The 16,158-nt window shown below is 29.0% G+C and overlaps 1 protein-coding gene across 7 annotated transcripts in view; it reads left to right on the top strand.

Annotated features, from left to right (window-relative positions):
* The window catches only part of LOC105229639 (uncharacterized), an 80,029-nt gene that overhangs the window by 38,896 nt on the left and 24,975 nt on the right, over window positions 1-16,158 (top strand). The window contains exon 1 of one of the 7 annotated variants that reach the window (XM_049456562.1): window positions 15,501-15,916. The exons of the other annotated variants lie outside the window; for them this stretch is intronic. Within the exon in view, the coding sequence (XP_049312519.1) occupies window positions 15,852-15,916 (65 nt within the window). The 5' untranslated portion in view covers window positions 15,501-15,851. Of the gene's footprint in view, window positions 1-15,500; window positions 15,917-16,158 lie in introns of those variants that run through there. 7 annotated transcript variants of the gene reach the window in all.

Here is a 16,158-nt window from a genome sequence, read left to right as displayed (position 1 = left end):
ATCATTTAAAACTCGATTAGCTCGGTAATGCTTGAATATTTAGAATAAATTCAAGATTTCCAGACTAAAAGGTTGGGGAAGTCTTGTCTGGAAAACACAAAATAAGACTTTTAGAGATCGGTCCTGGTTATTTTTGTTGAGATAATATATATTACTGATACTTGGAGTGACTGACAACTTTGCTCGTGAGCGGTCGATTCTTTTTCTCGAAAGTATACTAGAAGAATCTGAAAGATGAATCGAATATTGAGAGTGTTTTAAGTGTAACTGGTAACACATGTTTGGCTCATCTACGGCTATTATTGTTTAATGTTGATATTTTATTGATTGTGTTGCTGTAGTAGTAGTGATCAACTTGTTCAAAAAGATAAAAATCCCGACATAACCAAGTTTCTACTCAGATTATCGGAAGACTTGAAAATACAGCGATTAAGCTAAGCACTTAGTGCAGTGCTGAGTAACACATTATTTGAAAAAAGGAATATTTTATATACTACATGTTCTCTCACTATATTTACATATTTTCAATTTATCTTTTATATAATTTTTTTTTAATTTTTTTTAATTTTCTCACTTTTTTTTAATTGTCTCACTTTTTTTAATTTTCTTAATTAAAAAAAAATTATTAATTTAACTTTTATTATTTTTTTTGAATTTTATTAATTAATTTTATTTATTTATTAATTTGTCTTTTAATTTGCCTTTTTATATTTTTAATTTATTTGAAATTTTAATTTCTATTTTTTTATATATTTTTTTGTAATTGTCTTATTATAATTTATTTTCTTCCGCATTTATTTTTTGATATACTACATCTGAGTATTGCAAAGCGTTTTTTTAATTTTTCTTAATTGAAAAAGTGTTAATTAATTTTTTTTTTAATTTAATTAAAATTTTTTTTTAAATTTATTTTTCTTGATTAAAAATTATTAGCTTGAATATTATTAATTAAATTGTATTAAGTGTTTATTAATTTTTTTTGATTCATTATTTTTTTATATGTAATTTTTGGTTTATTAATTTTGGGTTTTAGTTTTTTTTTTAATTTTTTATTTTTTTTTTTTAATTTTTTTTTAAATTTTTTTTAAATTTTTTTTTTAATTTTTTATTTTTTTTTTATTTTTATTTTTTTAATTTTTTTATTTATTTTTTTAATTTTTTTAATATTTTTTGTTTTTTTTTCTATTTTTTTTTGTTTTATTTTTTCGTATAACATACATTTGTTTTTTTTTTTTAATAATTGTTGTGGTTTTTGCGACACTGCTTATTCTTCAACGGTTCGGCGACAAAATATTTTGCGTGTAAAAAAAATCATATTTTACGAAAATATCGTGTTTTGCGCATTTCGCTTATTCGTCAAATAACAAATTTACATATGTATGTATATATATGTACAGTTGCGAGCATTGAAATAGTAGTGCCTATTGGGCAAGAGAGTTTTGCTTTAAATTTTGTTTATTTTATGATATTGCCGTCGATCACTATTTTAGTTATATTCTCTGAAGTATAACGGTCCTGTTATTCACAACAATAAGTGTGAAACACTTACCGTTACTTTTTTAGAGCCAATTTTATTGGGATATCTGTTTTTATGAGCGAGCAATAGAATAGTAGTGAGCGGTGAGCTGATTGCAAACAGATAATTTTTACTAAAAAATATCAAACAAAAAGTAAGTTTCTTAATCTTTTATTTATTATTCAATGCAAAAAGCAAACAAAATATGACTTTTCACCTTTTATTGGGCCACGGGGAGCACTGTAGTGAAGAAAACCGAGAATGGATTCAATCTCTCATGAACAACGGTAGATCCTACAAGGGAGTGGAAAGACTTATAGGGTGTTAAGCCACAATGATTCGCAATGCAATTAGTTATAAAAAAAAAACGAAAAAAGAGGCGCAGAACGGATTCTTTCTGAGAATTTTACACGAATAGTTGTAAGATGTGCCAAGACCCGACCTAGAATGTCAGCTATGGAGATTCGGAAAGAACTGAACCTGGCTTGCGGTGTTCATACAGTGAGAAGACTTCTACATGAACATAATTTATATGCCCACAGTCCTCGAAAAGTACCGTTATTTAAAAGAAATCATGTAACAAGACGTCTTAAATTCGCCAAAAGACACCTGAATTGGCCGATTGAGAAATGGCGCAGCATCTTGTGGGCAGACGTGTCGAAAGTTGTTCTATACGGCGGTAAAGGGTCCTGTCAGTGTCTAAGACGCTCCCCTAATACAGAGTACGACCCCAGATTCAGCACAAAAACTTTGAAGCATGGCGGTTTGAATATCATGGTTTGGGCTGTTTATCTTACAGGCCAAATTTTTTTGTGTAGTCCCAATTTACAAGATTACTGGCATAATATCCGATACACATAGTGGATATAATGCAGCATATTATGATACTATTTGCTGAAGAAGACATGCCGCTGAAAAGGATATTTCAGCAGGATAATGGTCCGAAGCACACCAGTAGGGTGGCAAAATAGTGGTTTCGGGTCAATGGAGTTGAGGTCATGGATAGGCCAGCTCAATCCCCTGGCCTCAATCCTATTGAAAACCGTTGGGCAGATGTCAAGAAAGCCGTGTGGAAGGATAAACACAAAAACAACAACGAATTGTGGACCGTAGTGCAGCAATCATGGCAGAGCATACCACTGAAAAGATGCCACAGTCTCGTAGATTCTCTGAAGAAGCGATGTATTGCTGTTATCAAAAATCATGGCCATGCTACCAAGTACTAAGATCTCCTATAGACGAAACTTGCAAAAATCCTTCAGTATTTTTTAAAAAAATTTTTTAGTACTTTACTACTATTTTACTGCTCCCCAAAATTTTCATACATAAATACATCTTTGTAAATAAACATATCTTGTACATATTCAAATCTAAATATTTTTAGTGGTAAACATAGCCTGGTAAATATGATCCACTTTCGCATTTCAATGGATGTTAAAATTGTTTGGCATGTTACATAACTCACAGATATGTAAAGCTCTAACATCCACTACTATTTCAATGCTCGCAGCTGTATATGTATTTATTTCAAGTCGTATTTCGTTTGCATTGTCTGCTGCAACTACAATAAAAACAAACAGTAGCGCGCCATATTTTGCTGCTGAATTTTGTCATCGTTATTTTAAATTGTTTATATACTTTGTTATTGTTGTTGCTATTTTTAACACAATTTTCGCATACTAGCTGTTTTTCGTGCTTTTGCCGCCGCAACGCTTTCCTTTTAAATGAATTTGTATTTTATTTTAATTTTATTCTTTTTCACTATTTTTATTTATTTTTGCGCGTTTTTGCTGTCTCATGCTTCGTTGTGTATATGCATACCGCAATTACTTGTTATTGTTGCTATTTAGTTAATTTTCTTTCTTTACATTGTTTTATATTACTCGTTGTTGTTGTTTCTGTTGCTTGCCGCAGCTACGGCTGCGTCTGCGTTTCATTGAACTTGATCTTTAAATCGCAAGCGCACGCGTTTTAACGCGCACACACACTCGCATATAGCACATGCATATTCCCAACACTGACGGCCTGACGCAGCGCTTACATGCCATGCCGTGCACATACACATGCACTAACTAGCTGTCGCATACGCGGCGCGCATACAAAATTGATTGATGCCACATCAGTTGTGTGAGCAATAATTTTTGTACTGTTGTTGTTATTGCTGTTGTTTAATTTATTTTCCGCCATGTGGCGTCGCGTATTCGTTTGTGTGTGCGTGTGCCGTTGTGCGCGCTAATATTTCTAAAATGTTGTTATTGATAATTGTGCGATGGATGCGCCCGTTGGCTGTTGGTGACGCGCGTACTTCAATATTCTAACCGCGTTTGCAGGCTGACAACAGCACCGACACCAGCCGCCGGAACACAAACGCGCACACACATGCGCTTAGGCGCGTTAGTTGTTTCACATCTTCCGCCGTGTATTTGTATATGTGTGTGTGCTTATTTGTTGCTGCTGTTATTGTTCTAGCGCTTAGGCGAAATAAGTTGCAGGCGCTGTTGCAATGATTTCCTTTAAAGGTAGCAATTGTTGCGCCGTTAACGCGTTGTCGCGCTGTTATTTTGCTGCCGTAAAGCGTGAACTTTGGAATCAACTTTTTGTTGTTGCATATTTGAATTATATATAGGCAGAAAAGTAGCTAATCAGTTTGTTTGTCACGTTACTCACGGCAGTTGTAAAAATAGTGTAATTTCTCTAGTAAACAAGACGCTGATATTGTTTAAGCTTTCTTTAAGCTGTTACTGCCACCTACAAGTCAGTGATAAAACATTTTTTATGAATATTTTTTTGAAGATATAGGTTATTTAATAACAGTACGTAATGTAGTTAAGTAATCGGTGGGTCATTTTGAATTTTTTTTAATTTTTCGTTGTTTCCGCAAGCCGAATCTCTGATAAAAGATGATCTGCCCTGATTATTATTTTTTTTAAATAATTTCCGAATGGCAGCTGTAATATTATGTGAAGCTTTTTCGTGGTAGAAATAAAATACTCTGAAGTTTGCCATTTGCTGCCGAGCAGATCTTTGATGTTGGTCCTAAGCTAGGCTTAAGTTTGGCTTTCTAACAGCAATGATTTGCTCAATCTGATTCCAGGTGCCAGAGTAGGTATAATCCTCACTACCTAGCTGTCGCGTGTTGAAAACCTGCAGCTTTTTTCTGTAGTAATCAAATCTGAAAAATGCTGCCTTACTTGTAGCTCATCTCTATAGAAAATCATTGCTAGCAATTTGTACTTTTTTTGCATCGCGTAGATTTCATAAGAATATACCTTTCTGACACAACGTCTGTAGTTTTACTCTATCACATTGCACTATGCCTAAAATTTGAGGAGAAAACTCAAAAAATCTTGCCTACATTTAGGCGACATAACTGTTTTTTATTTTTTATTATATTTTTTTAATTGCTCGTTTTAGTTGATTATAGGCACATTGTACTGCCTTTGTTCAGTCTGGTTTTCTTGACATTTGATCGTTTGCACTCAATTTGGAGTTCTCAGCGCTAACCGCATAGTGTCCAAACCAAATTTATAAGAATTATTGGCTGTCGGTTGCAAGCGAGGCTTGTATAGGCTTCTAAAAGGATTCTTATGGTATTCTATAAACATAAAGATAAATTTACCGTTACCCGATGATCAGCAAGAATTTTTGTTGTTTCAATAATTTGGTGGAAGCACCTCAGTTATGGCTTTAAACTATCTGAGCTCTGGTGCTCTAAAAAAAAGGAAATATAGTTAAAAATAATAATAATAATAATAATAATAATAAAAATATTAAAATAATTATAAAATAACACAATAAAATTTTTAAAATAAAAATAAAAAATTAAAAAAAAAATAGTTAAAAATAATGAAAAAATATAAAAATAACATGAAAAAATAAAAATATTGGAAAAAGAAATATAAAAAAATTAAAAAATAAAATTAAAAAAGAATAAATAAGCAAATAATAATATTTTATTAGGCTAGGATAATAAAACATTTTGCTTATAATAAATAAAAATAAAAGTATTAATAAATATAAAAAATAATGAAAATGAAAATATAATAAAATTCAAAAAGAATAATAAGATTACGAAAAAAAAAATTTTATTAAAAAATAATAATAAAAAGTAAAAAAGTATTGAAAAAAAATAAAAAAAATATAAAAATATGTAAAAAAAAAGTATTGAAAAAACATAAAAAAATTATAAAATAAATATTAAAAATAAAAAACAACATAATAAAAAACAAAATAAAAAAAAAAATAAAAAAAAATAAAAAGGATTAAAATAATGAAATAGTAATATTCTATTTTTTTAATATTAAATAAAAATTTAAAAACAAAAGAGTGAAAAAATTTAAATTAAAAATAATAATAAATAATAAATAATAAATAAAAATATATAATATATAATATAAAATCAACGAAAAATATAAGAAAATAATAAAATTAATTTAAAAAAATAAAAATCAATATTTTTTTCACCTGTGCATTTGAATAGAAGTTTTTCTTCTTATTTGAAAATTTGAAACTTTATTTATTTTGTAAGTATTTTTTTTATTTGAAAAAAAAAAATAATATAAAATAAGCCGACTTTTATTAAAAATTTTTCCTTTCGAAAATAAAACAATTTTTTTTTAGTAATCGAAATTATGTTGTTATATATTATAAATGTTTTTTTTATTTGGACACAATTTTTTTTATAATTGAAATTTTATTATAATATTGTTTTATTTAACTTCTATTTTCATTTTTTTTTTTCTTATTCGGAAATAAATTTGTTTTTAATAACCGAAACATCATTATAATATTATTTTAATTAAATTTATTTCTTATTTAAAACAAGTAAGGAAGGGCTAAGTTCGGGTGTCACCGAACATTTTATACTCTCGCATGATAAGGTGATAATCGAGATTTCATTATCCGTCATTTACATATTTTTTTTATTTTGGTTCCTAATGTATATACATACTCGTATTATACATAGAAGGCATCAGATGGATTTCAAAATAGCGTTATATTGGAAGAAGGCGTGGTTGTGAACCGATTTCGCCCATATTTCGTACATGTCATCAGGGTGTTAAAAAAATGTTACAAACCGAATTTCACTGAAATCGGTCGAGTAGTTCCTGAGATATGGTTTTTGGTCCATAAGTGGGCGACGCCACGCCCATTTTCAATTTTTAAAAAAAGCCTGGGTACAGCTTCCTTCTGCCATTCCTTCCGTAAAATTTAGTGTTTCTGACGTTTTTTGTTAGTCGGTTAACGCACTTTTAGTGATTTTCAACATAACCTTTGTATGGGAGGTGGGCGTGGTTATTATCCGATTTCTTCCATTTTTGAACTGTATATGGAAATGCCGGAAGGAAACTTCTCTATAGAGTTTGGTTGACATAGCTATAGTAGTTTCCGAGATATGTACAAAAAACTTAATAGGGGGCGGGGCCACGCCCACTTTTCCAAAAAAATTAAGTCCAAATATGCCCCTCCCTAATGCGATCCTTTGTGCCAAATTTCACTTTAATATCTTTATTTATGGCTTAGTTATGACACTTTATAGGTTTTCGGTTTCCGCCATTTTGTGGGCGTGGCAGTGGACCGATTTTGCCCATCTTCGAACTTAACCTTCTTATGGAGCCAAGAAATACGTGTACCAAGTTTCATCATGATATCTCAATTTTTACTCAAGTTACAGCTTGCACGGACGGACGGACAGACAGACATCCGGATTTCAACTCTACTCGTCACCCTGATCACTTTGGTATATATAACCCTATATCTGACTCTTTTAGTTTTAGGACTTACAAACAACCGTTATGTGAACAAAACTATAATACTCTCTTTAGCAACTTTGTTGCGAGAGTATAAAAATAAATACATTTTTACATAATCAAAGCATTGTAAATAAATTTTTTTTTAAATTTTTTTCTTTTTTAGAAATTTTTTTAATTTTGTATAATAAAGCAAATTTATAAATTTGACACTTTTATATATTTTTACATTTACAAAACAAAAAAATTTAATTAAAAAGTAATTTGAATTGCACATTTTTCTTTAAATCGAATCTTTCGAATTCTTTATATTCTCTTACATACATAACCACACAACTCCATGCGCGTACAATATGCTGAAACCTTTGTATTTGCATTTCCTGCCTTCAAGGATTAATTTCCTCATATACTTGTATATGAGTGTGTGTGTGCTTTGTTTTCGGCAAAATTTGGCATATTGTTTACCGCAATGACCTCGCCATTCGCCACAACTTGACACAAATTCAAACTGTTTTGTTTGGCATTTTGGCAATATTTAGCCGAAACTATTATTTGTTGTGCTGAACATTTTCGAACGCGCAAAAATAAATAAATTTCCGCATCACAAAAATTCGTCGTTGTTAGACTCCCACGCTCCCACGCCATACATATATTAATAATTGAGCACAAATTGTCAAAACGACTTATGAACATGCATGCGTACATATGTATGTATGTATGTGTATGTACATATGTATATTCATTAATATTCGCAATTGACTGCTCTCATATACATATATGTATATACATACATATAGACTTAAATATGTGTGTAGCCGTGTGGGCGCACGCGTCTGACGCAGTTACACGTGTAGCCCAAATCGCAACATTTGAACCTAGTTAGCTCACACTATGAATAATAGGAGCTAACAAAGGAAAAAAACGAAGAAAAAATGGAAAAAGTCTCACGTACCAGTTTTGAAGCGACTCAACGTCTGACGTTAAGCGCTCGCTAAAGAACAGCCTGCTGATTTATTATATTGTAATTGTACTTTTGTTGTTTGCTATTTGCTATACATACACACACACGTGCATAGTTTTGCTGATTCGACGCTTTTGATTGAAATATCAAATGTTGCCGCGCTTTAACTCCCTTTTGTATTTTAATCAGTGCTCAGCGTGCTTATTCCGGCTGAGTATGTCATTATGTACTTATGTATATATAAGTATGTACATATGTATGTACGATATAATATGTGTTTAATATATATAAATTTACTCACATATTTCTTGCTCGTGCACAAATTTGTTAATGTACTTTGTGTTGTTGCGCCTTTAAGCTGTTGTTGTTGTATAAAACACCCGCGCGCGCGCGCTTTAACCAACAACAAAAGCAGCAACTAATCTGCAGCTGCGACCGCGGTCAGCTTCTTTGATCGCGTCATTTCCAAAAGCAGCGTTAAATTGCTCGATAGAAAAGGGGCGCGCCACCCCGCGCCAACTTTACGCTAAACCACCAACAATAAGCATAATAATTTGTATAACAACAATAACACATGCCTTCAAGCATTCTTCAATACACTCATCATTCCATCGGTAATGTGTCGCAACACATTTGGCATTTTAATTTCAATGAGTTTGCCTTTTTTTCGCTATGAAATTTGTTGTACTTGGCACTTTTGTTGCTTTTGTTGTTATACTTGTTGTTTTGTTGTTGTATTAGTTGGTTTTGTTATTGTATTAGTTGGTTTTGTTCCTGGTGTATTTTGTCAGCATTAATTATGTCGTAATACGCAAAAGTGCAAATATTTTCTAAATCATTTAAAAATGTGCCTCACACATTGGCATATGACAGCGTGCAAAATGTTGCTCATACGCTGTGGAGCACTATGCGGGCGGCATTTTCTTCACTTTATCTAGGGTGAATGCGTGTATGTGCGCTTCGGCGCTGAGGTCAGCGCAAATTGTACTTGGTAACGGGCATATTTTTTGGTGCGTGAAAAAATTAAAAAAAGTAGTAATTTAATTTAAAAAAAATGAATTTTTTAAATAAATTAAAAAAATGAAATAAATTGTAAAAAAATTCAAATAAATAAATAAGCATGAAAAATATAAATTTTAATAATATAAATACTCTAATGCGTGAATAAATTAAAAAAAAATTAATAATATAAATTAAAAATATTTAATAATATAAATTAAAAAAAATTAATAATATAAATTTAAAAAAATTAAATTAAAGTTGAAAATTAAATAAAAATATTTTTTTTTATAAAAATAAAGAAATTTGAGAGATATTGAAAAATATTAAAACTAAATAAAAAATTAATTTAATTTAATTTTTAAATTGTAATCTTTATTTTTATTGAAAAAAACAAGAATATTTCTTCATTTTATTTAAAAATAAATTAAAACTATTTTTTGTTTTTAATAAAATTGTGCAATTTAATAAAATAAGTGCAGGAATAATAAAAAAATAAAATAAATAAATAGTAAAAAAATTAGAAATTAAAACTTTTTCTGTTTTTGTAGAAATAAAGAAATCAAAATAGAAAAAAAAATATTTTTAATTTAATTTAAAAATTAAAAGTAGTTAAAAAATACATAAGTAATTTATTTCTTTATTTTTAAATAGAAACGATTAACACTATTTTTTTAATAAAAGTAGAGATTTTTATTATTTTCATAAAATAATTAAAAATATTAAAAAAAAATAAAAACATTAAAAAATAACGAAAAATAAAAATAATAAATAATAAAAAATAAAAATAATAAAAAATAAAAATAATGAAAAATAAAAATATTAAAAAATAAAATTAAAATAATAAAAAATAAAAATAATGAAAAAATTAAAGACATTACAATAAAAATGAAAAATATTAAAGGCACTAAAAGTTTATTTTTAATTTAATTTTTCAAATTTAATTTTTTATTTCTATGTTTTTATAAAAAATAATTAAGAAAATTAAACAAAAAATATTTATTTATTTTTATTTAAATATTATTAAAACTGTTTTTTTTAATAAAATTTAATAAAAATTGCTTTTATTTTCAAAAAAAAGTTAAATACTTTAATTTTTTTTAAATAATTACAAAAAATTTCTATTAATAAAAAATAAATTTAAAAGCAACTAAAACTATCTTATTAATTTTTTCTATTAGATTATTTATTCCCTTTTTTAAAGTAATTTTTTATATTTCTATAATTTTATGTTTTCAATTTTTTGATATTGTTTTTAATTTGTTTAAACATTACATAATTAGAATTTTTATATAGATATTTGTTGAGCTGAGCTCAGGACACCAGGGTCACAGCTTGGCGAACTGTTGACGGCCTAAGTTTTTAGGTTAGCTGCGAATACCCAATAAGCAGTCCCTGACCAAGAGCGACAGGAGAGGAGGGTTCGGCCTAAAAAACCTGAAGCATTTCTTTAATTCTTTAAATTTTTTTCATAAAAAAAAATAGTTTTTTAATTTATTTTTTTTAATTTATTTTATTTTTTAATTTTATTTTTTTTTTTAATTTAATTTTTTTTTTTAATTTTAATATTTTTTTAAATAAAACATTTTTTTTTTTAGTTTTTTAAATTTTTTATTTCAAAATTTTTAATTTTAATTTTTATTTTTATTTTTTCTTTTAAATATTTTTTAAATTTTATTTACACATTGTTATAATTTTTATTTCAATTTAATTTTTTTCTTTAATTTTTTTAATGTATTGCGGCCAACCACCCAAGCAAGTGCCCATTTGTGTTGTTTGCCCTCTAAAAATTCAAGGTTTCGCCGCTGCTCATCGGTTCATGCGGTTATTCGCTTGCGCTTTGCCAATTCGTTTTTTACACATTTTATTTACATACCACACTTTTCGTTGTATATTTTATATACATATTTCTATATGTTATATATGTTTTTGTATATTTTATGTATTTATTTATTTTTTGTATGCGTATTTACAGTTCATTCCACTTGCGTTCACCCGTCTCGTCTCCCGCTGAAACTCGTGGCATGTTTGCCTATAAAAATAGCAAAAATTTCCAAATAATATTTCACTTCACTTTCTAGCTTTCTACATCTGTGTATATTTTTAGCGAATGCGCTGAGTTTGGATTTTTTCGCACCTTCCTTCTGTAATTTATGATTATTTCTTTGCTGTGTTTTGTTTGCAAAAAAGCGACAAATAATGTGTGTATGTATGTGTGTATTTATATATTTTTTTTGACTAAGTGTGCGCTTTCTGCAGCGCTCATGTGATCATCGCACCTATAAAAATGCTTTCAGCTCAAAAAAAAGTTAAGAAATAAATTTAAAAACATTTTTTTTTCTTCCAAAAAAAAATCCAACCATGTCGCAGAGTAAACAAATTTTTGCCGACGTTTGCAGATTTATGCAGCACAATTTTAATTAATTTTATTTTTATATTTTTTTATTATTTTTTCGCTTTATTTTTCTGCTTTTTTCCTTATTTCCGAAGTAGTATTATAATTTATTTATTATTTATTCAGCTTTTGTATTTGCTCAATCATTTTGAACACAAGCACTTCAACACACACGCACGCACACAGTTATTTTTAGTTTGTATATATTTTAGAGCTGCATAAATTATATATATATATTTATACAAAGCAAAGCATTCTCACTTTCAATGACTTGTGTTAATTGCCACCAAAAATGTTTATTTTACGCACCGCACAACAACAAAGGCAACCACTTTAGTTCGAGTGCAAATATTCAATGGCGCTATTTTGCACTCTGATTTTATGATTTGCTTTATTATTATTCTTATTTTTCGTATATCTACATACTTGTATGTATTCCACTCGCCAGCGGGTACCTGTTGCTCGGCCTGTTCCTGCCTCTCCAACCCAAAATGGGCTTTTGTTTATATTGGCGCATTTCAATTTATGTCAAACAGTTTCGCTTTTGCTCTATATTTGCATAAATATACACACAATCTTTCGTTTTTGCTTATATTCTTCGATTTTTGCCTGTTTGCTCTGGGACCACCACCTGTGTGTGTTCGTTCAAGGACACATATGTTTCTATGTATTGGCTTGCCTTGAGCCTCCATTGATGTGAGTTCGTCGCAGGCATTTTATGAAACTTGTAACAAAAGTTCTTGAAAAAGAACATTGAAATAAATCTTTCTGTATATTTATTTGGATCCGAACCTGCGTAAAGGTCATTTCTGCGTCTGTTTGTTGTCTTTCACGCAATTTTTTACCTTCACTGGAAGTAAGTTTTTATGAGATGAAAAGTATTTGAATTTTTTTGTGTGATATTTAATGCCAGCTCATTTTTTATTTGTTTTGTCCTTGCAACATTTTTCGGGGTAAAAAAACTTGCCTGAAGTTTTTTTTAGCGCACAAATGTATGCTATGCTTATTGCGATAATCGTTGGTATGTGGACTTTGTTGCTCAACAACGGAATTTGTTCAAAAAATCTTCTTAATTAAAATTATTTTATTTAAATATAATTCTAATTTCTTTTTAAATATATTAAATATTTGTTATACAGTTTTTAAATTAAATTCTTAAATTCTTAAATTTTTTTGTTTTATATTTTATATTTTAGGTTTTTATGATTGTTTGAAAAATATAAATAATTAGATTAATTTTTTTAATATTTATTTATTTTTTTTTTTTTACTTTTTTTTTATTTTTTTTTTTATTTTTTTTTATTTTTTATTTTTATTTTTTTGTATATTTTTTTAATTTTTGTTTTCATTTTTATATATTTTTTTTATTTCTTATATATTTAAAAGTTTCTTTTAATAAATTTTTCACTTTATTTTTTTTTCTACTTTTAATTTTTTTTAAATATTATTTTAATTTTTTTTTTTAAATATATTTCTTAATTTTTTATTTATTTTTATTATTTTCTATAATTTTTTTTTTAAATTTCGTTTTTAGTTATTTTTTCCAATATCCAATAGTTTTTTCGATATTTGGATATCTATACTTCTCCAATTTTTTGCACATCATCCACCATAAATATAGATATGTGTTCATAAAAAATAAATACTCAGTTATGTATTTACATGATCTAATTCATAGCTGATAGCATAAAAATGTCATAAAAGGCAGATAAGGTGCCGCCCACATGTCAACAATGTTACAATTTGTGAATGTTTTTCAATATCGACAGTTTTGGCTGGCGATGATGAATGTGTAGGCCTAATTGTGTGTGCATGTGGCACGATAAACTCGAAGTAATCGAACTAAATACATATTTACAATTGTGTTGAGCGAAATATAGATAATTGCTATGAGTGCAAGCTATTTAAGGTGTTGTCTACTTTCGAAAAGTGGTTGATGTATTTTTTCATGTTTTTTATGCCCCGAACAGGGTGTATTAAGTTTTTCGCGAAGCTTGTACGTATATACCAAGTATAAATGAGGTAACGAGCTACATAAGCCGATTTAGTCACAATCTCTCAGTTCAGAAATTTTGCCACCATCCTTTTCCTTCCAAGAAGCTGCTCACAAGGCTTAGGCGCTAATATCGGTACACTATGTAAATGTTTTTATTTGACAATATATCTTCAAGAAATTTGACATGGATTATTGTTTAAGGCTATAGATTATAGCATTATCTCTGAAAAGAAATTTAATTTCGGACCCTTTTTCGCATATAGCTGCCAAGGGCACCGACGTAACCGAAGAAAACGTTTCTTAACTTTGTTAACTTTTAGAAAAACATATTTATTATTATGACTTTGTGTTATTTTTACTATTTTATAATTTTTTTTTTTATAATTGTTATTTAGTCTTATTAACTTTTTTTTATATTATGTTTTCGAAAATATTTTTTTTTTTTAATTTTTATAATTTTCGTTTTACTTTTGATTTTCTAAAAAATAATATTTTTTTTCTATTTTTGGTTTTTTTTTTAGTTTTTTTTATTTTATGTTTTTTGTCTCATACTTTTTGTTACAAATTTTATTTTTTTCGAAATTATTATTTTTTTTTATTTTTTTTATTATTATTATTTTTTTTTATTTTTTTTATTATTATTATTTTTTTTATAATTTTTTTTTTATTATTTTTTTTTTTATTATTTTTTCTTTGTTTTAGTTTTTTTCATTTTTTGTTTTTTGTAATATTAGTTTTGTATTTTCTTCTGAATTCATTTGAAGTTTCACCTTTCAAATATTGCTGATTTTCACGCCGCCTCTTACGCACCACGCGTCAATGCCAAATAGCACGCACACGCACGCGAAACTCTTGTAAAACAACGCAATTTTTTTTTCGTTTGAAATTTATGGAAACTTGAAGTATCTGCAAATGGTAAAAAAATAATCCATGACATCATCCCCAGCTCCCAAGCAATCCAATATATTCTACTAATTACTAATTTAGCAACATTTGATGAAAAGCAATGTGCTTATAAACGATTAAGTCAGCGCGAATGGAGCGATTAACACATACATGGCAATGTGGTAAAACTACAACAATAACCATAACAAAAAGCAGAAAAAAAACAGCGTGGAAAAAGGCAATAATAAATTTGCTAGAAATGTCGAATGGTTAAACGGCGAGAGTTGTTATTAATTTTCCGCTGTAATAGTTATAAATAAAATGTATGATTTCTTTTTTCGTCATACGCGAATAAACCGAGAAATCGAATAATGCGACATGAGATCGTGTTGCCAGCAATAAATGAAAGGCAACAATAAAAACAATCCGGTTAAAAAAGTATTCGCTGCCATGTAACGAGTGCAGCAGTCATACAAAGCAACCACAACAACAAAAACATAATTAGCTGAACAACAACAACAATAATAACAGTAGTAAACTAATCAAGCTAAGCACATCAATTGTTGCTGCTTATTTATTACTTGCTAATGTCTAATTGCGATTGATGACTACCCAAGCGCTGCCGTTGCTGCCGTCACGCTGGCTGCAGCGCGAGTTGCCACATAATACACAACGCAACACAGAACACGTGGCAACCAGCAGACGTGCTCGTACATATGCAACAGTTTAATTTTAAACACTTATTACACACGTATTTCGTTGAGAAAATTGTGTGGTAAGCCGCCGCTGTGCTGATCATGACATCGCTGAGCGCTGTGAGGCTTCTTGGAAATCGCAAAAAATCGCTAACGATCAGTTACAATTGAACTTTTGTTAAGGCAGGCAACGGGTCAACTTCGGCTGCCGGCAGTGCGCGCGCCAAACGTAAATGCAAATACAACAATACAAACAACAAGCAAATACCAAAGTGACAAAAACTCACTCACACATTCATAATTACATACCTACATACACTACAAAATCGGAAGGAATTTTTTATACGTGCCTGTATGTGTGTATTTGCCGCCCCAAACCGCCGGCATGTCAATTATAAGCACTTAGTAATACTCGGCAAATAAAACGAAATAAATATCCGCTGTCAGCCATTAACCCCAACAGTGGAAATTCGAAACTGAAGCGTGTCAGCGGGCATTAAAAATTTCGTAAAGTCATAACTTTTACATCATCGCCGAAAATTGAGACATTCGCGCCTCGCCATTAAAGCGTTCGACGTCGGTCATCAAAGTTACGAGCGTTTAGCGTTCATTTTGCCTACTTTTAACACATTTTTTGCGTCGCGTTTGTTTTGAATGCTGAATAAACGTGCGAAGGCGCCGGGGAAGTGGGCAAGGAAACGTATAAAAATACCGAAAAGGTAATATTTAAAAGAAAGTTAGCAAGAAAACGGATAAAAATAAATAAAATTATGAGATTTATTAAGCTTCTCGAAGCTTTCACCGTATAAACTTTCATCGAAAGCTATTTAGAAGCTTTCACTTCAATTTTTCCAGAAAATATGTTTTAAAGTTGTTTTTTTTTTTTAACTCGCAAGCTTTGTTGTTAACTAGGATTTCACTAAAAAAGCCTTTCGAAGCTTTCATTGGATTTTCATCGAAA

This window comes from Bactrocera dorsalis, chromosome 1, assembly GCF_023373825.1.
Source record: "Bactrocera dorsalis isolate Fly_Bdor chromosome 1, ASM2337382v1, whole genome shotgun sequence".
Taxonomy (NCBI): Eukaryota; Metazoa; Arthropoda; class Insecta; order Diptera; family Tephritidae; genus Bactrocera; species Bactrocera dorsalis.
Note: the sequence above shows the minus strand (reverse complement) of the source record. Positions and strands in the feature narration are given on the sequence as shown.